At 53.1% G+C, this 21,120-nt stretch overlaps 10 protein-coding genes across 10 annotated transcripts; 3 read left to right on the forward strand and 7 right to left on the reverse strand.

Annotated features, from left to right (window-relative positions):
- Positions 1–514: 514 nt before the first annotated feature.
- Positions 515–2,509, forward strand: BO86DRAFT_397226 (glycosyl hydrolase family 43 protein; the record flags this gene model as incomplete). Its single annotated transcript, XM_025673492.1, has 11 exons — positions 515–647; positions 725–816; positions 876–1,087; positions 1,145–1,197; positions 1,258–1,292; positions 1,342–1,486; positions 1,594–1,637; positions 1,700–1,791; positions 1,853–1,943; positions 2,005–2,416; positions 2,478–2,509. 11 exons carry the CDS (start codon positions 515–517, stop codon positions 2,507–2,509), a joined length of 1,341 nt encoding a protein of 446 aa, XP_025530259.1.
- Positions 2,510–2,984: 475 nt separating this feature from the next.
- Positions 2,985–4,248, reverse strand: BO86DRAFT_407838 (uncharacterized protein). Its single transcript, XM_025674303.1, has 3 exons — positions 3,646–4,248; positions 3,538–3,590; positions 2,985–3,482 (listed from the first exon to the last, which is right to left on the reverse strand). The coding sequence occupies exons 1-3, from the start codon at positions 3,872–3,874 to the stop codon at positions 3,105–3,107; spliced, it is 660 nt and encodes a 219-aa protein (XP_025530260.1). The 5' UTR covers positions 3,875–4,248; the 3' UTR covers positions 2,985–3,104.
- A 782-nt stretch (positions 4,249–5,030) lies between these two features.
- On the forward strand, positions 5,031–6,087 carry BO86DRAFT_386994 (uncharacterized protein). Its single transcript, XM_025671474.1, has 2 exons — positions 5,031–5,217; positions 5,274–6,087. The coding sequence occupies exons 1-2, from the start codon at positions 5,049–5,051 to the stop codon at positions 5,705–5,707; spliced, it is 603 nt and encodes a 200-aa protein (XP_025530261.1). The 5' UTR covers positions 5,031–5,048; the 3' UTR covers positions 5,708–6,087.
- On the reverse strand, positions 5,751–6,741 carry BO86DRAFT_240768 (uncharacterized protein). The gene has a single exon (XM_025667094.1). It carries the CDS (start codon positions 6,635–6,637, stop codon positions 5,834–5,836), a length of 804 nt encoding a protein of 267 aa, XP_025530262.1. The 5' UTR covers positions 6,638–6,741; the 3' UTR covers positions 5,751–5,833.
- Positions 6,742–6,817: 76 nt separating this feature from the next.
- BO86DRAFT_446376 (FAD-dependent oxidoreductase) lies at positions 6,818–8,162 on the reverse strand (the record flags this gene model as incomplete). Its single annotated transcript, XM_025676514.1, has 5 exons — positions 8,102–8,162; positions 7,913–8,050; positions 7,754–7,857; positions 7,592–7,695; positions 6,818–7,537 (listed from the first exon to the last, which is right to left on the reverse strand). Exons 1-5 carry the CDS (start codon positions 8,128–8,130, stop codon positions 6,818–6,820), a joined length of 1,095 nt encoding a protein of 364 aa, XP_025530263.1. The 5' UTR covers positions 8,131–8,162.
- A 221-nt stretch (positions 8,163–8,383) lies between these two features.
- BO86DRAFT_333364 (GMC family oxidoreductase) lies at positions 8,384–10,758 on the reverse strand. Its single transcript, XM_025668809.1, has 4 exons — positions 10,365–10,758; positions 9,318–10,246; positions 8,734–9,235; positions 8,384–8,634 (listed from the first exon to the last, which is right to left on the reverse strand). Exons 1-4 carry the CDS (start codon positions 10,741–10,743, stop codon positions 8,513–8,515), a joined length of 1,932 nt encoding a protein of 643 aa, XP_025530264.1. The 5' UTR covers positions 10,744–10,758; the 3' UTR covers positions 8,384–8,512.
- Positions 10,759–11,380: 622 nt separating this feature from the next.
- BO86DRAFT_306813 (carbonic anhydrase family protein) lies at positions 11,381–12,263 on the reverse strand (the record flags this gene model as incomplete). The annotated part of the gene is made up of 2 exons (XM_025667711.1): positions 11,381–11,751; positions 11,816–12,263. 2 exons carry the CDS (start codon positions 12,261–12,263, stop codon positions 11,381–11,383), a joined length of 819 nt encoding a protein of 272 aa, XP_025530265.1.
- A 614-nt stretch (positions 12,264–12,877) lies between these two features.
- BO86DRAFT_377133 (uncharacterized protein) lies at positions 12,878–13,495 on the forward strand (the record flags this gene model as incomplete). The annotated part of the gene is made up of 2 exons (XM_025670575.1): positions 12,878–12,965; positions 13,020–13,495. The coding sequence occupies 2 exons, from the start codon at positions 12,878–12,880 to the stop codon at positions 13,493–13,495; spliced, it is 564 nt and encodes a 187-aa protein (XP_025530266.1).
- Positions 13,496–13,768: 273 nt separating this feature from the next.
- BO86DRAFT_397234 (uncharacterized protein) lies at positions 13,769–14,586 on the reverse strand (the record flags this gene model as incomplete). Its single annotated transcript, XM_025673493.1, has 3 exons — positions 13,769–14,033; positions 14,128–14,513; positions 14,581–14,586. 3 exons carry the CDS (start codon positions 14,584–14,586, stop codon positions 13,769–13,771), a joined length of 657 nt encoding a protein of 218 aa, XP_025530267.1.
- Positions 14,587–18,822: 4,236 nt separating this feature from the next.
- Positions 18,823–21,101, reverse strand: BO86DRAFT_240816 (uncharacterized protein). Its single transcript, XM_025667095.1, has 2 exons — positions 19,841–21,101; positions 18,823–19,785 (listed from the first exon to the last, which is right to left on the reverse strand). Exons 1-2 carry the CDS (start codon positions 20,923–20,925, stop codon positions 18,942–18,944), a joined length of 1,929 nt encoding a protein of 642 aa, XP_025530268.1. The 5' UTR covers positions 20,926–21,101; the 3' UTR covers positions 18,823–18,941.
- Between the last annotated feature and the right edge of the window lie 19 nt (positions 21,102–21,120).

Here is a 21,120-nt window from a genome sequence, read left to right on the forward strand (position 1 = left end):
GCGCAAATGGTTAAATACTCTGCTGCACGATCTACAGCCAGGCTTCGCTGAACATGAGACCAATTGCTGATCTGCGGAGTTCATCGAGTGATGCTACCCTTTGACAAGCACCGAACAAAGAAAGTCGATGGGATTAGGGCTAGCATCGGAGCTGTTCCTTGGATACCGCAACGCGCCGTGCCGCCCACCGGAAGCCAATCTCTGCCCAAGGGCTAATTAACCGCGGGTCCACATGATGTAGGTGATAGACAGATGTAACCTCGGAAGAGCCCAGCTCCCCTTGCATCACCCCGCAGTTTGATGTGACGAAGTGTGACTGGCATCTATGCTTATTTATCCGCCTATCACGGAGTATCATGACGCTGCCCTACCAGCAGACCACCCCACCCCATTGCGGACGGCTGTGGGGTATAAGTTAGTCTATATTCCTCGTCACGGCCCACGAGCTAGTCTTCTCCTCTCCTCAGAAGTCTTCTCGTTCCTCACGCCGCTTCGCCCCGGTCGCTTAACCAACATGCATCGAATTATCACATTCCTAGTCGGCCTGATCCCCCTTGCGCAGCTCGTCCGCGCCTCGCTGGACATCGTCCCCGGCGCGACGTGGACTGCGGCGGGGACCAACAAGCATATCCAGGCCCATGGAACCGGTAGGCAAACCCGTTTCAGACCATTGTCAAGAAACCTTACGCGAGCAGGCTAACCTGCGACCGCATGTGCGTCTCAGGGCTCACCGAGGTGGACGGGGTGTATTACATAATCGGCGAGAACCATACCTCCGGCTCCAGCTTCCAGTCGATCAACTGCTACTCTAGCACGGTAGGAGGCCCCGAGATTGAATGCAATGCGTGGCGTCCTATGCTAATTCTGCTCTTGAGAATCTCCTGGACTGGTCCTTCGAGAATGAACTCTTGACGTTGCAAGCTTCCGGGGACCTGGGGCCCAGCCGCGTCGTCGAACGGCCCAAGGTGATTTACAACCAGAACACGAAGAAATACGTCATGTGGCTGCACATCGATGACTCGAGCTATGCGGAGGCCCGCGCAGGCGTTGCTACGAGCGATACTGTGTGCGGAGCCTATACCTATCTGTATGTACGCCCCTTTAGCCGGCGATGAGTACAGGGTTCTGAGGAGTGTCAATCCAGGAACGCGTCGCGGCCGCTGGGGTTCCAGTCTCGAGATCTCGGTCTCTTCAAAGGTAGGCGCCTCTTGACTTTGGTATAGTGGATCGCTGATTAATAATGTTGCTATCGCGCAGATACCGATGGGACGGGCTATCTTCTCACCGAAGATGTAGGTGTTTCTGTCCCATGAGCCGTCCCCTTTCTAATGTCGTGTCCAGAGGGCCAACGGTCTGCGCATCGACCGGCTGTCGGCCGACTATTTGACCGTCGAGAGCAACGTTCATCTCTTCACGGCAGACTACGAGGCGCCTGCCGTGTATAAGACGGGAGACACGTATTTTATGTTTGCCAGTCAGCTGTCAGGTTAGTTCACTCACCCAGACAATTGATAAATATGCTAATTGCAGGCGAGAGTAGGGTGGAGTACGTATATGCCCTTTCGTGGCTACTCATATTGACGCAAGCACCAGGCCCAAATGATAACAAGTATACTACGGCGACGAATCTTTCCGGGGTATGCCACCTCTCGGACACTTTTTGACAAATATAAGACGCGATGCTGACTCCTCTCCCCAGCCCTGGTCGGATTGGGCGGACTTTGCACCCTCGGGCTCGGAGACTTACAGCTCGCAGACCAGCTATGTCGCCGATGTGAACGGCCTTGTGATGTGGGCTCACTCCTATACACCGACGCGCAGAAATCCATCGCAGGCACTAATCGTAACGCAGGTACATGGGCGACCGGTGGGTGTCGACCGACCTGGCCTCGTCCACCTACATCTGGCTTCCGTTGACAATCAGCGGAACTACCGCCACAATTGTACGCACTCCCATGCTATCGTCCCAATCGTTCCTTCTTGACTGAGTGACTCTCGGTGTAGACCTCCGATGCCGCCTGGGCCCCCTCCTTTCAAGACGGCACCTGGACTACTGTCTCCAACACCACCACATACGGCGCCAAATCCGCCGGTACGATCGCCGGGTCCGCCACCTCCATCACCTGCTCCGGCTGCAGCTCCGAGATCATCGGCTGGCTCGGAGGCCCTGACAACGGGACCCTCACATTCGACGCGGTGGACTTCGCCGCCGCCGGGGAGAATACCCTGCAGATCTCGTACGGGAACGGCGACAGCACCCAGCGCTACTGCTCCGTCACCGTCAACGGCAAGACGCACATCGTCGCCTTCCTGCCCTCCGGCGGGCCGCAGACGCTGCGGACGAGTGTGCTGAATGCGGAGGTAAACCAGGGGAGTGGGAATGTGGTTACCTTCTCTGCGTACAATGGGGGATACTGTAGGGATTTCCTGCCGTTTGTCCGTTTGAGCTTCCTAGCTGACGTCTTTCGTACTGTTAGGTCCTGATATTGCTGGCTTGGTTATCTCGTAGGGGTTGGATTGGCTGGGATGGGTCGGCTCGGGTTGGAATGGGTGGGTGTGGGGAGTATGCTGGAGCCCTTGTCGATTTTGTCGATTACGAGACTGAAGTAGGATGTTGCTAGTGAGGAGATGTGTAGAACTGACGACGATTGCTCTTTTTGGATGCGAAGTGTATTCGCCAACACCTGAACGACAAACACCACTTAAAAGAATGGGAATTAACGTCTGCGATCTTGATCTTGCAGCTCTTGATCTAGTAGCAAGGGCAGTTGCGATCATGGAAATGTTTTGAACGATTGTCACATGTATTGTAGCACGTGATAACTAGCATTATTATCCAGCTGCCCCGCGAGCCCTAACTCGGGAGCTTCATCCCTTGGTTTTATCCCATTGCGATCAGATCCAGACCACCAAGTTGTAGTGGGAGAGCCTGTCCAGGTTACAACGACTACAAATATGACCCTACGTGGTTTGGACATGCGTATACATATTAAACCTCTTTGTTGGTCCAAGACGCTGGCTGCTACCGTCTAGTCGAGTCCTCACCGTATTGGCTTAACCCTACCCTACCCGACCTAGCAGACTCCTTCCGGAGTGAAACTCATTCACAAAACATTTGCCATCACACCCACTCCACCGAGCAGAATTGCACCGGCCCCAATCCCGCAGACGCGTGTAGCGCCGCCAGTGAACAATCCAGTCGAGGGAGTGGCGGTGGCGGTGGAAGAGACAGCAGGGGTGGAGGTCGGCACGGAAGACGAAGCGTTCGCAACGGTGCTCGACGTGGTGGTCGGGATGATGGGAACGGAGGTCGAGCTGCTGCTGCTGCTTGTCTCATCCACGGAAGTCGAGAAAGAGGATGGGGCGGACGGTGCGGAGGTTGGTTGAGTAGCGGGGGTGGTATTGGGGACATCCGCGGCACTCGACACGGTCGGAGTCAGCGTCACGCCGTACTGTTGGGCGCAGATTTCGCGGTCCAGGCCCTACACTGATTCAGTCTTGATGGTCTTGCATGGGAAGAGGGATGGGTGGACGTACAGTGGGACAGCAGTAGGGGTCCTGAAGGCAGAAGGAGTCGCCGGGGCAGGCCCCTGCATGGGTGTTGGTTAGCTAGCCGACGGTGGAACGGAGATGCTGGGTACGTACAGGCCCCCCCCGGACAGCAGGTGTCACCCCGCGAGGGAAAGTAGCAGGTGTTGCTGGTGCCGCAGAGGATCGAGCCTTCCGGGCAGTCGGAGACGGTGGTCGTGCCGGGGATGAAGGCGCCGTTGCCGTTGCTTTGGCGCTTCAGGAGATGCAGAGCCTCTAGCTGAGTGAGGCCGTGCGCGGTGGCCGTGGCCACGAGAGGGGTAAGTGCGATCAAAGAGGGACGCATGTTGACCAGAAGGATTGAACGAGTGAAGGTGAAGACAAAGCAGGGTGGAGAAAGAACAATGAGAACAGGAGCAGCAGGGGGCGTAGTCCCCGGGCTTTATAGTTCTTTGTCGCTGGCCTTATTGATTGTGCCCGTATATACCTCCAACACCAGAATACGAGGTCCCTGTATCGCGTTCGCTTGTTCCTGGCGGCTAATCTGCGGATACGAGTCCCCTGGCCATTGAGGGTTGTGGCCAAGGAAGTCTGTTTGGCGAGTCCTGTCGATCCCCTCGTGCCAAGACCGGGGTGATTGGGCTAGCAGTCGTCGCAGAGTACGAGGAGTGCAGCTGTTTGGTAGAGTAAGGACTGGATACATTAAGCAGTGTGTTGACGCCTGTCCTGGGCCGATGATCTTAATTAAGCATCGACGTGCAAGGATTGATGGCCCTCTTACGAGTGGGATTTAGAGTCATCGATGGCGGCGCATTGACCCATGACGGCGGCCTATCAGACTCAACAGTTCTTCTTGCAATCCTTGGCCAGGCAGGGTCTCTAGTGCACATCTGTCATAGGTAGGATCGATTCCTGGCTCGCTTCGGTCCCGAACTATTGAGCGACTATCCCACGGCCGTGCCAGCTATTGATGACAGTGGTTGTCTGCACTACTGAACCCTGACGCGCCAACCAGACTACCCTAGCAGTAGACACGCTTATGATTCCCTGACTTCTTCTCATTGCCGGGCTAATTCATCGATGATGCCAGCCACGCCAAGGAGAGTGGAAATAAGGTCAGCCGCTCAACCCGAGCCGGGGGATGCAGCCCCGGACCACGAATGAATCCTTCTGCACCCCGCAATTCCTGTCCCGCTGGTGTAGCAAAATGTTCAAATGCATGACATATAGTAGTACTGGAATTATACTTTGCAACCAGTAAGTTACTACCTACTCTGTAGGTACTCCCCCTTGCCGTCAGGGATCGATATGACGGATGGATACTTAGTCATCGGTAGGGCAGAAGCTCGGCCCGAACAAACTCCGCCCGCAATGCCGCCCCACCAATGGCATCATAGCCTGCTCACTCATCCAGTCACCAGCCACCCCATCAATCATGCCATCAATTGATCACTAACTTACTTGCAGAAGTAACAGCAACATCAAACTACACTATCATTTCATCCACAGCACCACCTAGCATGACCATCACTCAGGAGCTCTCCTCCTGGCTCGCTCCCTCCACTGTAGAGGTGTCCAGCCCGCCGCAACTCAGCCAGCCCGCCCCCTCATCGCCCCCCGAGCTGCCCCTGCCCAACCCCAACCGCCAACCAACCATCATCCTCTTCCTCCGCCACTGCGGCTGTCCAGGTTTGCTTGCCTCCTCCATTGCCATCCTCTTTCAACGATGTTGACCAAATCAACAGTGGCGGAATCCGATTTCCGCACCCTCCGTCAAGCAGCCGCCCAGCACCCGCAGCTCAACTTCGTCGCCGTCTCGCACAGCGATGCACCCTCTACAGCGCGGTGGCTGGAAGCGGTGGGTGGGGCGGCAGAGCCTGGATCAGGGCCTGGATCGCATCCGGTGCAGGTGATCGTCGATGCCGAGCGGCGACTGTATGCGCGCTGGGGCTCGGGGGTGGCTTCCTGGGGTCACGTGTTGAGTCCAAGCGGGCTGATGACCATCGTCAAGTTGGGGCGTGAGAAAGGGATCTGGAACCGGCCGACGGAGAGCGGCAGTCGGTGGCAGGCGGGGGGGTTCTGGGCCGTGGATGGTGAGGGGATCGTGCGCTGGGGCCGGCCGGCCAGGAGGGCGGATGATTTTCTGGATGTAGAGGCGGCGATCAAGGCTGTTAGCTAGATGGTTTGATCGAATATTGGGTTGGTGTAGTTATGTCCAAGTCTAGTTGATTTGCTCGTATGTGAGATGGATTTGCGTGGCAACTGGTGGTGCAGGCATGCATTGGTCTAAGCCGGGAGTTTGTGCTCATTTACGCACAGCGACAACAGGATATACCTCGAAAACAGCCTGCAGCTCCGGTGAGAATTCCCGTCGTAGCCCTACGCTGGCCCGGTTGAGCAGCCCCCACAGTCGTTGGTCATCTGCCGCCTCACTCAGGGGTCTTGTGAACCGATCCCGAGTAAAGTCCCACGAAATGCTCACGCCAGTAGTACGTTCGAGTTCCCACCAGTCCTGAAGCTTATCCCTCGTCTGCTGGTCCAATTCTGGCGGTACATCCTCCATCACGTAGACTGTTTGGATGTGCCGGAAATGGTGGAAGATGTCGTGGAACAGGCCGGCGGAATTGACGAACAGCTCTCTGGCCAGCGCGATGTGTCGGACGGCGGGCGGTATGGTGGTGACGGATTGCCCATCCAGCTCCTCCAGTCGCTCATGCGGCTCGAGGATGAAATTGAGGTAATCCTCCGATGCGCCTGAGCAGACGTACAGCGCATCGTGCATGGGGTCGAACACCCCTGCTACCGTCAATGGTTGCTGAGCTGGATCGACTGTGATCGTTGCTCCTTGGCGCTGAAGCCATCCCAGGGCAATGGCCCGCGCTTCTTGATTCACACAAAGCTGCGGGAGGTCTATCCGTACGTTGTGCAAGAGGGTGTGGCGGAATTCGAGCTTGAGCTGTCCGGCCCCGGTGTTTGGGTCGGAAGGGCTCAACTGCCAACACCCTTCCCTCCAGCGGTAGATGGGGCGTCCAAGTTTCTGCGGAAGACTGTCCTCCCAGATGTGTATTCGTAGCTCTGCTGGAAGACATCGGAATTTGGAGAAGCCCATGATGTTGACTCGTGGGTATCCGAGATACAATGACAGGCAAGGAAGGAAGGCATATATCCAGGAGCCTGGGCCTTGCTGGGTACCAACGACAGATCATACTAGACCCAATACTGCTTAGCTGGTGGGTCAGGGATAAATCGATACGAGACGCTCCTACCAGTGTATTAAATAGGCGTACCACTACAACTTTGCCTGCGCCTTGCGTTGTAGGCCTTCCTGTACCAACCGCACAGCCTCCGCCGCACATCCAAACGAAGCCTGATATCCAAACCCGCCATGGCCATAATTATGCACCACCGCGACCCCATCGATTGTCTCCTGCTCCACCCGTGGACCAGCCTTTCGTATGGGACGCAACCCTACTCCGTGCCGGACAATGTCCAGCCCCTCAATGCCCTGCCCTTCCGCCACGAGGTCCGGACATGCCGCAATCGCTCGCCTCATGATCCGTACCGCCAGGTTGGGATCCGGCAGCGGATCCCACTGGTTCTGCTGGTAGCAGCCGCCCAGAATCGTCCCGCCCCCGGCGGCGCGCGTCATCATGTAGCATAGCTCCTCTTCCCCGTCGTCTGTTCCGGACAGGGCGGCCATCTTCCCCGGCGTGTTGCGGACGACGACGATCTGTCCGCGGCCTGGGTAGAGGGTCTCATCGCGCACGCCGCCGAGTGTTTTCGAGGAGAGACCGGTGCAGTTCACCACAATGTCTGCTTTGCGTCCAGAGTGGTGGGTCTGTGCTGCGTCGGTGATGTGCTTGAAAACTGCGCGCTTGAACACGGTTCCGTTTTTGCGACACTGGCCCAGGAGCCACGGGAGGTAAAGTGCGGTGTTGATGCAGACGGAAGTGAAGGTCTGGGCGCTGTCAATACCGGGAGGGAGCTGGTCTTTGGGCATGGATCGGAACTGGGTTGTGGTTTAGTAGACTGGTTGAGCGCAGAGCGAGGGCCAGATACACACGTTGGGAACGACGTCGCGGTACCACGGCTCAGCGTTCATGAGGGCCGCGAAGTTCTTGCCGGTCGCTGTCTCTTGATCTTGGGTACGGTTGTAGATCACATTGTCTGGATGAGACTTAGGGCTGAATAGACACTAGCGGATGAAGGGGGTGGGTGAAGATGCCTTGGAAGTGGATGCCGGCTTCCGGGTGCTTCTCTGTTATCTCCCGCAGCGGTTGCCAGGTTTCTCGTTCCCATTTGGCTTGGTTGCTACCGGCTGCGCCCATTCTACACTTTGTCAGCATTGTAGTAGAGCCACGAGGTGCGAAAGGGGGACGCGTACGGAGAGTAGTTGGCACCGGCCCAGGGAGACGCATACTCGATGTCATAGTCTCCGGGCATGTGTTTGGCGGCCACGGTGATGGAGTTGGTCGGGTCTTGCGATAGCAGCAAGGCGGTGGTGAGTCCGGAGACGCCTGCTCTGAGATGGCATCATCAGCATAAATCTTCCAGTATGGTCCGAGCAACACACCCAACGATCACAATAGTGTTTGTTGCCATGGTCTTCGTTCGTGTTGGATGATTCGTGTGTGTTGACAACCGATGACGGATGGAGATAAGCCGCGCGGGAGCCTGGAGATGGAGATTGATCGCGAAGGGCACGTGATGCTGCTCCTGGATAAGATAGTCAGATAAGATAGCGCGATAAGATACACCGATAAGACCACGTGATGCGGAATACTCTCTTGGCTGGCCTTATCTCACCACCATCTCTCTCTGCGTACGGACTTTGATCAACGAAATCAAGAAGTTGAATAGCTTCATTTCCTCGCTGCCTTGATTTACATTAGTGGAAAGTCTCTCCCGCCACCACCCTTTATCTGGAAACAATCGCCACGACCACAACACAAAGACTTACCCACTGATCTACACGAAAGTATCATCATCCACCTCCTTTTCCTCCATTATCGCCATTATCTCCATCATCGTCTCCATCATCCCCATTTCCGTTCCCATCCCCGGGACCGTGGATGATGTCCGCCGCGATCTTCTCCGCCAACATGTCTAGAGAATTTATCAGCTAGGACCCAGCACATCCTCTCAACCTCAACACCCCCTTCGACTCCCAGAGTCTCACACACAAGGGAAAGAAAACAAACTCACAACAAGTGGCCTGCGGATGCCCCGGCGGCAAGATAGCGAACGCGCTCGCATCCACAACCCGCAACCCGGTCACCCCAAACACGCGGGCCCGATGATCCACCACCGCCATGCTGTCGTTCCGGGCCCCCATCTTGCACGTGCACGCTGCGTGATAGATGGTCATGACCGTCTGCCGGATCGCCGCCAGGATCTCCTCGTCCGTCTGCACCTTCGGCCCCGGGAAGTACTCCTCCCCGATCACGATGGGCGCCATCGCCGCGCTGTGCCACGCCTCCCGCATCCGGCGGTAGATCGCCACCACCATCTGCGCGTCCGCCTCCGTCGACAGCCAGTTCGGCTGCACGATGGGGAGAATGTCCGTGTCGTTCGACGCGAGCGTCACCGTCCCGCGCGAGCTGGGCGCCACCAGCGACCCGATCATCGACGCGTACATGAACCCGTCTTTCGGTTGGTTGAGCAGCGGATCCGCCAGGTCGCCTAGGTAGATGTGGAAGGAAATGTACTATCCTCACCTCCCAAGGCGAGGGAGGGGAGTTCGGGTTAGTAGTGGTAAATGCTGAGGGATCTTGGATGGGGATGTGCACCTCTGCTTCCGGCCAGCTGGGTGGAAACCATGACAGGTTGCCCAGTGTATCAGCGGAGAACCGCTGGCGCAGGGGATCCGGGATCTTCTCCCAGGCTAGGTAATCGGCCGATGGGTTGCTGAAGAGGCCCCGCCGCAGGGAGAAATACAAGGCGAGTTGCTCGGCCGCAAAGGCGGGGTTGTTGGCGATGTTGGTGCCGGTGATTAGTCTCACACGGTATGACGGACCAAACAGGAGATGCTCCCACATGTTCTGGCCAACTCCGGGGAGATCGACGAGCTGCGGGATGTTGTGTTGAGTTAGGGCTTCCGCGGGCCCGATGCCGGAGACCATCAGCAGCTGCGGGCTCTGGAAAGCCCCCGCCGAGACAATCACCTCCCGGCTGGCGTGCAGGGTGTACGTTGACGTCCCGGTGCGCACTTCCACCCCGCTGGCCTTTCGGTCGGCGTCGAACAGTATCCGCTTTCCCATCGTGGTTTTGTATAGAGTGAGGGTTGCCAGACGGTCATTGTTCGCTGCTGCGCTCATGAATGCAGCTTCAGAGCTGCTCCGTGTTCGATCCGATGGGCGGACGGTGAAGGGACACCATTGCGCGCCTAGTAAGTGTCCACTGCTGAAGTCCGGTGTCTCGTTGATGCCAATTGCCTGCATTCCGCCAACCATCCAGCTGGAGAACGGGATGCTGTCGATTGGGTAGGATACTTGGAGTGGCTCCCCGGCTGGAGAATATGCGGCCGGGTTGTATTGCGCGGAAGCGTTGGGGGGCCGAAGCTCGTTCTGAGGGGGGTAGAAGGTGGGTGTTCGTTGGTAAAATGGGAGCACCCGATCAAACGTGTAGCTTTCGTCTTGCACGAGGTCCGCCCATCGTTGCATGGAGCCCTTATCAGGCCTGCGATGTGTTAGCACTACAGGGCTCGATGTTGTGGATACTCTCGGACGGAAACCTCTGGTATATCATTACGTTGCATACTGAGCTAGACGCGGTCAGTGTCATGGTGCCAGGCATTCCGAATAGATAATCAGAGAACAGAGACTCCTCTTACCAACCCCCAAAGGTCTTATGCCTGGCATAATGTACTTTCCGATAATTCGCGCCCGGAATTGGCGCGGTGATGAAGTTCCAATCAACGGGAGTGGTTGAAGTTGGACTCGATCCCAGGCCGATAATCACGGCGCCTGGAATCTTCGCCACTGGCCAAACCACCTCATAGAAGTCACCGGCCTCAATGAGAGCCACGCTGAACTTTTGCTCGGCCAGCCGGGCAGCCAGCGTGAAGCCCGACGTCCCCGCGCCCACGACGACGTAGTCGAAACTCGCATCGCTACCGAAAAGTCCTTCTCTCAGATTATGCGATTTGGTTTCTGATCCGTAATACCCTGCAACTACGAGCAGTAAAATGGCTAGATGGGCTTTGAGCGAGAGCATGACGACGATGCAGGATGTCGACTCTGTGTGCCTCTGCGAAGGATCCGCGGAGTTGATTATGGACTCTCACGCGTAGTACCCTGCGTAGTAGGAGAACAGATGATTTATAATACATTGTACGCAGCCATTGCCTGGAGACAGTGCGATTGCCCACTGCTACTGTGGCCGGCTATTTTTCGAAGACCCAATGGCATATGATACCCTCGGGACATTCCACGCTGTGCGACAGCCACAGCGCTGGTGAGACGACAGCACATGCTTGATCAGTATAGAGCATCAAAGTTGCACTGGAGGCCGGGTTGTCTCAATAAAATTTGAAAGAACATGCCCTTCATCAGCAACTTCTATTTGACTTAGCAAGTCCTTCTTGATCGTCACATCCTCTTCTCCCTTTGAACGTATCATCAATGTGATGGAGATTTATCCAGTTTTTAAAGATGTCATAACATTCGAAAGGCACTATTCGGTTGGCATTAGAGTACAGAAGTATAAGGAGTACCTGGGTAGCAATCGTCTCTATGGTGTACAATCACGATATCTTCGGTAATATCGTCACGGCGGACGACCCGTCACTAACCAGAATGTTTACCATGCTGCCCATTCTGCCATTTCCTTTCGATGCGGACTTCCAATATTCCTAATCCATCACCGCAACAGCCACCTTCAGCAGATTTTCCTCCCCAACGGCATTCTGAGTATACCGAGCATTGAACTTCAGAATCTGCTTGATCTTGTTGAAGCTCACCACATCCAACGGAAGCGGCTTGGCGCTGATATACCAGCTCACGCCCTCGGTGCACGGCGGCGTTGTGAGGGAGCCGGTGTATTTGTAAATCGCGTGGCTCTTGAGAAGCGCAGTCAGATATGTGAAGTCGAGCGATCCAGTTTCCGTAGACCTTCCGGGAGTATCTATGTCCTCGAGATGATGGAAGATGGACTCGAAGGGGGGGACGGGTTTGTCAGTTGAGGAGAGCTGGAAGAGGAACGCTACCACTGCTATATTGGTTTCTAGCAATGTGAGACCATGTTCGAAGACAGTCAATGTTGAATATTGGGTTCGGTTGTAGCTTACCATGGTCCTTGAAGACGAAGTGCACCTCCAGAGGGTAGTATTCCTGCTCGACGCGATGCTCGCTCGGGGTGTGGAAGTGGAACTGAGCCAGCTGGTACTGATAGTCCTTGTTAGTAGTGAGAGTGCCCCGCGCCAGTATGACCTCGAGGCCTGAACCCAGGTTCAAAAGCTTGGCTTCCTCAGCGGCTGGGATATCGAACACAAGACTGCCGAATTCGACGTAGTCAACCTCCTCTGTGAGGATGTCGATCGGGGATTGATGCTTTCCTTGAGAGCAGGCAACGTTAGTCTTGTTCAGACGGTCCCAGTTTAACGGTCGCCCCAACTCAGTGTAGTTGAAGGGGTTGATGGTGGTCTGGTTGCTGACAGCGCGAGGGAACAAGAAGGTGTCACTGATGCAAGAGGAAGACGCTGTCATCGCCAGCAGGAGAAGGGTGAGGAGCTTCATGGTGACTGCCTTGAAGGTGAACGTGGTAGAGTTGCATGATCAAGGCTGCGTGAGATCGAAGCTCTTTATAATCGGATGGCCATCTGGAAGAACCGTGCTTCCGGATTGGTGAGTGAATGTATGTAGTTCTTTTTCTTACTTTAGATGTCCTGTTCGGTCAAATGCAGATAAGTGCATGTACGCCCCCTCTAACTTGAACCTGCCAGGTCTGTGTAATGACGACATCCTTTGGCAGAGGTATCACCCTACAAATTGCCTTGAAATATATTCTTTAGCTGAGGTAAGAATACGTGTTTATGAATTTGGATCAAGGACTCCGCGAAGAGGTTATGACCAGCAAACTCCCCAATCCCACACCATCCTCTATACCGAAATAATGACAGATCTTCCCAAGTGACCACGTGCTCAATCATCCATAGTGAGATCTATCAACTCCGCCTCCTCCGCCTTCCTTTTCTTTCCCGCTTGGGGGCGCACTTTCAACAAGCCACTAGTATTCTGAGATCGCCCCGAAGAGGTATGACTTGGGAGCGAGATGCCGCAGAGTGCCCTGGGGTATCCAGCGCGCGCATGCGCACGATATCGTTGTAGTCGTCCGGCAACATAGTCGCAAGATGCCCCTGGTTGAATCTCTGGATTTGCCTACTCGCCTCGGCCCTTCTCTGCCTCCATCCATCCTCAACATTCCCCACATAAACGAAGGTCTTAGTCACCAACAGAATAGGGTTAGTCCGCGAATACTCTCTAATCTAATAGGTGCAGCCAAAGCATGCCTCGTCGAGTATCTGACGGAGGTGCATTCGACCGAATCTGCCCGTGCAGCACCGCCAGACTTGACTGACGGGGTCGCGAAGGAACTGGTTGAGCTCGGCGCATTCTTCGCAACAGGCTTGCACCTCGGGACGGACGAGGTTACCGGTGTCCGGTCTGGGTTTCGGACCGACGTAGGCGTCAATGTAGGCGCGCAGGAGAACAGCCAGCATCCGGCTGAACCCGGAGAGGGATGGGTAATCGGCGTTTTCCTCGTAGAATGGGAGGGAAGAGTGGAGGAAAGGGAGGTAGAAGGAATGAAATGTGGATCGATCTATGAGGGGGGCTCCAGCGGCGATCCTTCAGCAGAGGGTCTCGGCCAGATCATTGTCAAGGCTATGGCGTATCACTGCTTCGCCAAACGCCTCCATCAGCGCCGTTTCTTGCCGTCTGACGGGGCCAGGCTTTTGGTCTGTTTGTGAAAGCTTATTATCCTAGAGTTGTTCATTGCAAGCCAGCGCACCAAATGACTCTGTTATGTCGGAATACTTTGGGTTTCCACCAACGTTGAAGGTAGAGGTGTCCAGTCGGTTGAGCAGCCCACGGGCAATCTCCCTGAAGAATTCGATCCCTTCTTCCTTGGGAAGCTTGCCCGCTATCAACGTGATGTCAAGATAGCATAGGAAGCTTATGGCGAAGAATGGACCTTTGTTCCTCCTTTCGGCCAAGGAAGCAAGACTAGTCACCCGTCAACGCTAGGCTGAGGAAGAAGATGGGAGAACAAACCGAGCCAAAATGTACGAGACATCATGATATTTGATGGCCATTTCCATTATGGCAATACCATCATCTTGCGTCGGCTCCAGCTCCAACTGCCATAACACCTCTAGCATTTGATCGTGGACCCTCTCCACCCAAATCCGAGCCTCGTCTAACAAGGGCTCGTTGGAAGGAAACAGGTGCAGCACTGCGAGAAGTCTCTCCGTAAAGTCTGGGTAGGCGAGGACCGCAGAACGCAACCTGCTGCTTGTTAGACGGGACAAACCTTAAAATCGAATGGAGCAGTACCCGTCTTGAAGTTCAGTGAAGGAGCTTTCTTCTGAAAAAAAGAAACTGCTCTCGAGCCCATTTGAAGAAATCCGTTGATAGCTTGCCCTTGTGGCGCCTGGCGACGCCCTCAAAGAAGGCAGAATTGTGAACTCCGAAGGCGGCTTTTATAACCTGCAGTATTGTTGTGTCGGAGAAGGTCCCCTTGCTGGTGTACGACAGCCGTGATTTCTTATTGTCCATTCTCCAAACCACAGACACGAGCTTTTTCAAGGTCTTGACCAGTGCAGGGCCAACATCTGCGGTTAAGACATGTTTTGCATAGTAGCCGATGATTGACTCGAGATTCTCCTTATCTTTGCGGTGCAAGGTGCCAAAGCTAGTGTTCAGCTTCTTCTTCAAAGACCCTAGGAGAAACGATGTGTAGGAGAAACGATGTGCTCGAACGTTGAGCTACCACTGCCACCGCCTGTTGCTACAATTAGTATGGCACTTCCACGTTTATGCTGAGAGAACCTACCGTCATTTGATACCAATGGGTCGCTTCCAGGCCCCATGCGAAGGTTTATCAGCACTTCCAATTGTGGTGAGAGGGAAAAAAAGTTGATGTCAGCGCACCCAATTTCCTGGATAGCTTCTGTAGTCCTCGTATGCCGGAATGTCGCCGAAGCAGTCTTTCTGGAGAACACCTTTCGCATCCAGCTGCATTTCTTGAAATACCTAATTGCTGTTTAGGTCGACCAAGGATTTCACCATATGTGTCCTGCTCAGAACGTCACGGAGCGGATGATAATTGGCGTTATGCTTGCTAAGGAGTCGGTTGCGCGAAGTCAAAGAACGAGGGCCCAGAAACTCACAGTTTTCCCACTCTTCCCTTTGTAGCACGCCGAGGAATATATCCACTGGAAGCCTGGTGGAGATTTCACACAGCGCCTGAACGCAAGCCAGGTCCCGGAATTCCTAGGCCTTGAGGGAGATGCTGACATCCGTGTATCGGTGATCGAGCTGGTACCAGAAGTGGCCCTGTAGGCCGTTGTCTGAGACTTGTTTGAGCCAGCGCGCGATAGCGCTGTAGAGTGGCAAGGTATCTGGCTGCCGAAGAGCTCTCGGAAGACGCGTCTCCGAAGTATCTATGGTGAGATTGTAGGTAAGAACCCACCGATACCCGGAGGTGACAAGAAGCACTTCATGCACGAGGCCTGCATTCCAGCATCCATAGGAGCACTCCTGACTGGATAGTTTGACTGATGTCGTGAATCCGCGATGTCTCACGGTTACCGCACCTCCCTCATAGGAAGATGGCAGACCAATAACCAGGTGGCAACCACGTCAGGTGCATTCTCGGTACTGCAAGACACGGATAGTCTGTAAGAATAGGAGCAGGAGTGGTTGTTCGGTCATTCTCTGACTTACTCGGCGTGAGCCTTTAGAATGGCGGCCTCTTCATCGATCAGCATCTTGTACAACTCGGCATGAACGGTCAAATCCAGGCCCAGTTCCTGCGAGATACCAGCTGCCACTGACTTGAGGAAAGTATTCCAGTTGGAATCGCGGAGTTCAAATTGGTCCGGATTCAACTCCCACCTGTTCCGCACGGAGGTATCGACGATGGTTTCGCTTCCTTCACGATAGGGAGCCTGGTGCGCCTTTTTGATTATTCGCCGCGCTTGGGATTCCTCCAAGGGCAGGCAGATCGGGCCGACATCATGGACATACACTCCTGGATTGACGAAGCCTATCTTGCCAAAGGAAGCAAAAGCTGCAGTTGTTCAATACCATCCAAAGCAGTCAGCATCCGGCGGGGACAACACAAAGTTGAATGTATCCAGATGCAAAATGGACCTATCACTCGGTGGCACACTGTATTGTATCTGTATCATGGATCCTCTCACCGCCTGCCCAGATGACATCCCCTTTGGATTGCAGTACAGAGTGCATGTTATTGATTTATGAGCGTAAAGCATGATATGATTCTTCAACAGAGTTTTACAGGTACATACGACCACAGGGTGTGGAAAACAGGGCTTCCCGTCCGCTCAGCCGTACTTAAGCCACACGCCGGGAGGTTAGTAGTTGGGTGGGTGACCACCAGCGAATCCCTTCTGTTGTATGTCGGTGCTCACCTGTTTTTGCCATTCGTTGGGACATCGGCCCTTGCCGCTTTACTCTTCAGCCCCTTCAGGGCCTTCACCCGAACGCCCTGAAGGCCCCCTGAAGCGCTGACGTGGCCCTTTCCCTCCCTCCCACCCTCCTTCCTGTTCGTGTCCAGTCCCAATTTTTGATGGCCTGAACTGATCCTAATCGGAGCTACCCACGGAAAATAAAATCACCGTGGCCACTTCACCCGTCCAGTCTGGTCTTGGCTATCTCTTCTCCAAGGGACGTCGTGAATATTCTGACCAAAGAAGACCCATTACGGCCCGTGCCTTGCGGATGCCATCCAGCGCTAGGGATAACCTACCTTGGCCACTTGCCGGTTTCACTCTCATTTCAACTCGATGTAATCCCACCTGAGAATGACAGAGGCCAGCCAATTTTGGTCAGTGGTTGGGTCAGGCACAACGTACCGCAACAGGTTCTCGCCAGTAGGAGTCGCACTTTGAAGGCCCTGAGATGTGGGCACTTGCATACAGAACCCTCGTCGACCAATAATAGGTTACCATGTGCTGTGATAGTGTTCGAGGCTGAGTGTTGGCCAATCATTTACCGCGTCCAAAATAGCGGTAATAGCAACGATACATCGGTGGTCTCAGTATCTGTAAGCGCCCGAGGGGAAGCATGCCTACGCTCTTCGATATACCATTACTTGCGAGCGGCAGCACGCTATTAGCTATATTAACTATTCAAGAATCGCATTTCACTTTCATTTCCTACCATTGGACGAAACTCAAGGCAGAGCAGCTAACGAGCATGACGTGGCGATTCAGCCTCATCCAAAGATAAAAATATTTGCAACCTTCTTGGCCCCATTTAACTCGCTTAAGACGCAATAATTTTCACTTCGAAAGTATTCGATTCATACTGCAAAATGGCAGAAGCTATTGGACTTGCGTCCGCTGGATTCGAGCACACTGCATCATTTGATCCGAGACTTGCTAAGTACAAGCATAGTTGGAGGAAGGTTTCTCACGGACACTCATGCTTGTGCTATTTACTCATTAAAGGGTCACCTAAAACTTGTCTCGCCGATGCTCTTGCAGACGGCTCAAAACACAATAACCTTCCCATGATTTGCCCCCAGCCTCGCTATATCCCCTCTTGTGAGGTCGGGACTTTGCAGGCCAGCAAAGTATACTTCTTCCATATATCGGGAGGAGGTAGGGGCACGGCGAGCGATGGCTGAATCGAGATTAATAGTCGTACCTGGCGAGAATAGTCATAACAGGGACGACGCATTATAGTAGCTTTAGTAAGTCGGACGACAACACTAAAAGAATAGAGAGAAGTCGGCGAGCAGCGCGTAAGGACGGCAGAGAAGCAACGCGTGGTAGTACGTTATAGGCCGTCAATATAAAAACGGCGTCCATAAGTTACATATAGAGCAATCATCGAGGCCAAAGACACGGATAGGTGCAGAAAAAGCCCTAGAACCCTAAACTTTAAAGAGAAACCAGACCTAAAACGGTAATCGCGTAGCGAATGAGAAGCGCGCGTGGCGGAAGGGTTCCAATGTACAGAAGCCTCCTCTTTTTGCGGACGCGCACGTACATGCACGTTGATTAGTTCCCTTTCTCTCACTTCGTTCGTTTCAGGGCATGGTAAAACTAGTGACGCGCGCTGTCGCACGCTGTGGCCCTGAAACGAAATAAGTACGAAAGTTGAACCGTAAGTTAAATGATAATATGGAAGTCGAACGATTAATTTTGATAACGCACCGGAAAGGTACGAATAAATGTCCGCTGGGACCAGCCAGTTATAATATACATATCGAGTAACGTAGTAAATTGTGGCGTGGGTGTGATGATTGAACGAGTATGCACGTAAAAATATATCCACGAAGTCAAAATGAATTCAGAAGAATGAAATCCTTATCATCTATCTGGTGTATATTAGAGTTAGGCACAAGTTTCGCGCATGAGGAAAAGCCTAAAGCGGGATCTATTTAACGAAAGAGCCCAGAGATAGGAAAGAGTAAATCCGAAATACGCTGATCCAATTTAGCACCACCGCTCTTCTTGTTGGACAGAATAACATTAGACTGGTAATGACAATAACTCTTCCAAGGACGTACTGTAATATGTATGTAATGACACATCGAATCCCATAGAACCCTGTGGCAGATCTGGCGATCTCCAGGTTCGTGTGCTCGTTTCCTCCCCTCGGCTGCTCTTACCTTCCTAAGCTCACACACGAAGAGCTTTGAAGTCGCTCGTCAACGCATCAGTCGGTATTTGCCTCTCATCGAAGGATCGAATCCTTGAAATTGTAGCATCCAATGTTGGAAAGGATCTAGCTGGGCTTTGAAAGGGGTCGACTTTCCCCTCGCGAGGCAAGGGATCAATCACCTAGGAGAGAAATATGATACAATGACACTGCATGCCACTCCGTGTTTCTACAAGGGCAAGTGACTTTTTATTGCACTTGAAAATCAACCATCATGTGATTGAGATGTAGATACGAAAAGGAACTAAAAGCAAATCTCGTATGGGGCATGAACGTAATTTCTTGCGTCACAGTTTTACGACTTTATATAAATTAATGTAAATAGGAAAGTGGGTGGAGGTAAGTCAATGTAAGAGGAAACGATTATTCAACAGACTAAGTCGCATAGTAAGAAGTTTCTTAATTCAAATTTTCCGAAAAAGTGAATATCCAATTCTCTCAACCGCAACCCCACCAATCTGATTCCATGACGACTGTTGGTGGCTGCAAACGATGTGCTCAAATGTCCACGACGTCGCGATGACCCATAGCTCCAGGTTCAATAGTCAGATCCACCAATAAATCAAAGCATGATATGAGGACGGGGATGCAAATAGGCCAATAGGTAATTGTTCCAATGAAGTAATTTTGCAATTGCCACAAATCAGCACCAGTCGTTGCCTCGTCATATGTCCTCGCGCTGAGAACACTATAAGAAACCTTGTCTGCCCAAGAACCGATTCTACATGCACATTGGATGCAGCAGTCGTCAGTCAATGCCCATAAGCAGGCTCGGCGAATACCTGCGGCCAGGCCTGCAGCTCTGTCGAGCGTGACAATCTCTGGCAAACCAGGAATGGCGCGAACTTCCTCCAACTCTGGACTTCGCATCACAGCGTCGAATCTGACTTTGCAATTTTTGCAAAGTTCGGGAATCGGTACACCAGGAGTAGAAAATAGTTCAGTCGTTTTGGAAGGGATAAAGTACTTGACGGTGTACCGCTTTCGAAGGTCTTGCAGACCAGATTGCATTGCCCTGGCCCACACGTCGTCCGCGTCTTCTTCAAGAGTGCAGTCTCTGAGCACGTAATCACCGTGAATCAATTCCAGTAGAGCTTTTGCTTCGATGGCCTTGGACTGTTGTAATTGGCGCATGTACTTGACGATTCGCTCCCACGACCGATATCGAGTGTTGAATGTGTCGAATGTGCCAGTGATCATGTCGGATGCGTAGCCGAAGATCATTCTTTCTTCGGGCTTAGATTCAAATCTATCAAGCATATATTCGCCGATCTTTTCATAAAGCCCGATCGCCATGACAGCATGTATTCCGTACTGTGCCACACCGGCCGCTTCGGCGTATCTGGCGAAAGTTCAGTATCGATTAGCAGGCCCGACAGCATGAATCGTAAACTTACTGGGGTGATGTCAGTCTATTCGAACAACCTTGATCATAAATAACATCGTAAAGACCAAACATGATCATGGCAGCAAACATGCCTAAACGGCTGGCGTCATAGTCTTTCGGTTTTGGATTGTGTTGGAACGGGGATATGGCAGCACAGTCGGCGACCAAAAGTGAGACCCAATCTCTGGGAGGTACCTGCTCTGGCCCTGGAATAAAGGATCCTTGGTTTTTGTCTGCCCAGGTCTGCTGAATGCTGCGTGCGCGAACTTGGACATCATAACTGATCATAGCAGCGATAGCCACCGACTGCATTTCAGTTCCTGGCATACAAGCGTGCTTAGAAGCGGTGTCGAGGCCGTTCTGGAAACCCTGAGCATTGTGTTCACCAAAATCTAGATCATAGTCCACCCAGTTCATGGCTAAGAGTGTCGTGGCAATCCCGACATGTTCAGGAAGTACAGCGCCCACTTGTATACCAAGCCACCCCAGAGATATGCATGGACTGACTCCTTTGGTATAACCAGGATCATTCCAACGCGGTCGTTGAAGAACTTCTGCAAATTCTTGACTTTCTCTCCACGCTTGGCCACCGGCAGTTTTGGGGCCTAGACGGTCCAGCGAGTCGTTCTCGGGTGATGCAACGATTGTCATGCGAACATCAATTACTGGTCGTTTTCGACGAGCGACACGAAGCTGGGGGTACCAGTACATCCCAGTTTTCACATCCGCCATAAGCCTCGGAGTCATTCCCATCTCCGGAGCCGCCTCAGCAAGGCAACAGTAAGCCTCCATCCATCCAAACACGGACCAAACATAGCGTATCAAGGCAGAAAGGCACTTGTTTCGATCCGCAGTTTCGAAATCACTTGTATCCACAATGCCACCGCTGTATTTTTGGATTGCGGTGTCAAGTGTTTTTGACTGGCAAAGTTCCATATCCGAAGCATGGAACGCTCGCGTAAGGACATCCAATCCTTTTCCCCCTTCACCAAAAGCGTACTTTTGGTCTTGGATACTTAAATCCTTAGCTCTAATTCGACTCGCCAAGTCCACCTTGCTCAACCGGAGAGGGTTTTCACTGGAGCCGATCGCCATGGATGATTCGTTCGAATTGTAATCGCGTTTTGAGAATGATTCCTAGGTTCTCAACAGGTTTGAGGGTTATGGGATGAAATTTAGAATCACGGATTAGACCCGGTCAAACAGAAATTCGTAGACGAGGAAGCTACTATAGTTGCTACATGGAGGTGCATATTTATAACCAACATGCGGACTACTTCGAGTGTTGAG

This window comes from Aspergillus japonicus, assembly GCF_003184785.1.
Source record: "Aspergillus japonicus CBS 114.51 unplaced genomic scaffold BO86scaffold_9, whole genome shotgun sequence".
Taxonomy (NCBI): domain Eukaryota; kingdom Fungi; phylum Ascomycota; class Eurotiomycetes; order Eurotiales; family Aspergillaceae; genus Aspergillus; species Aspergillus japonicus.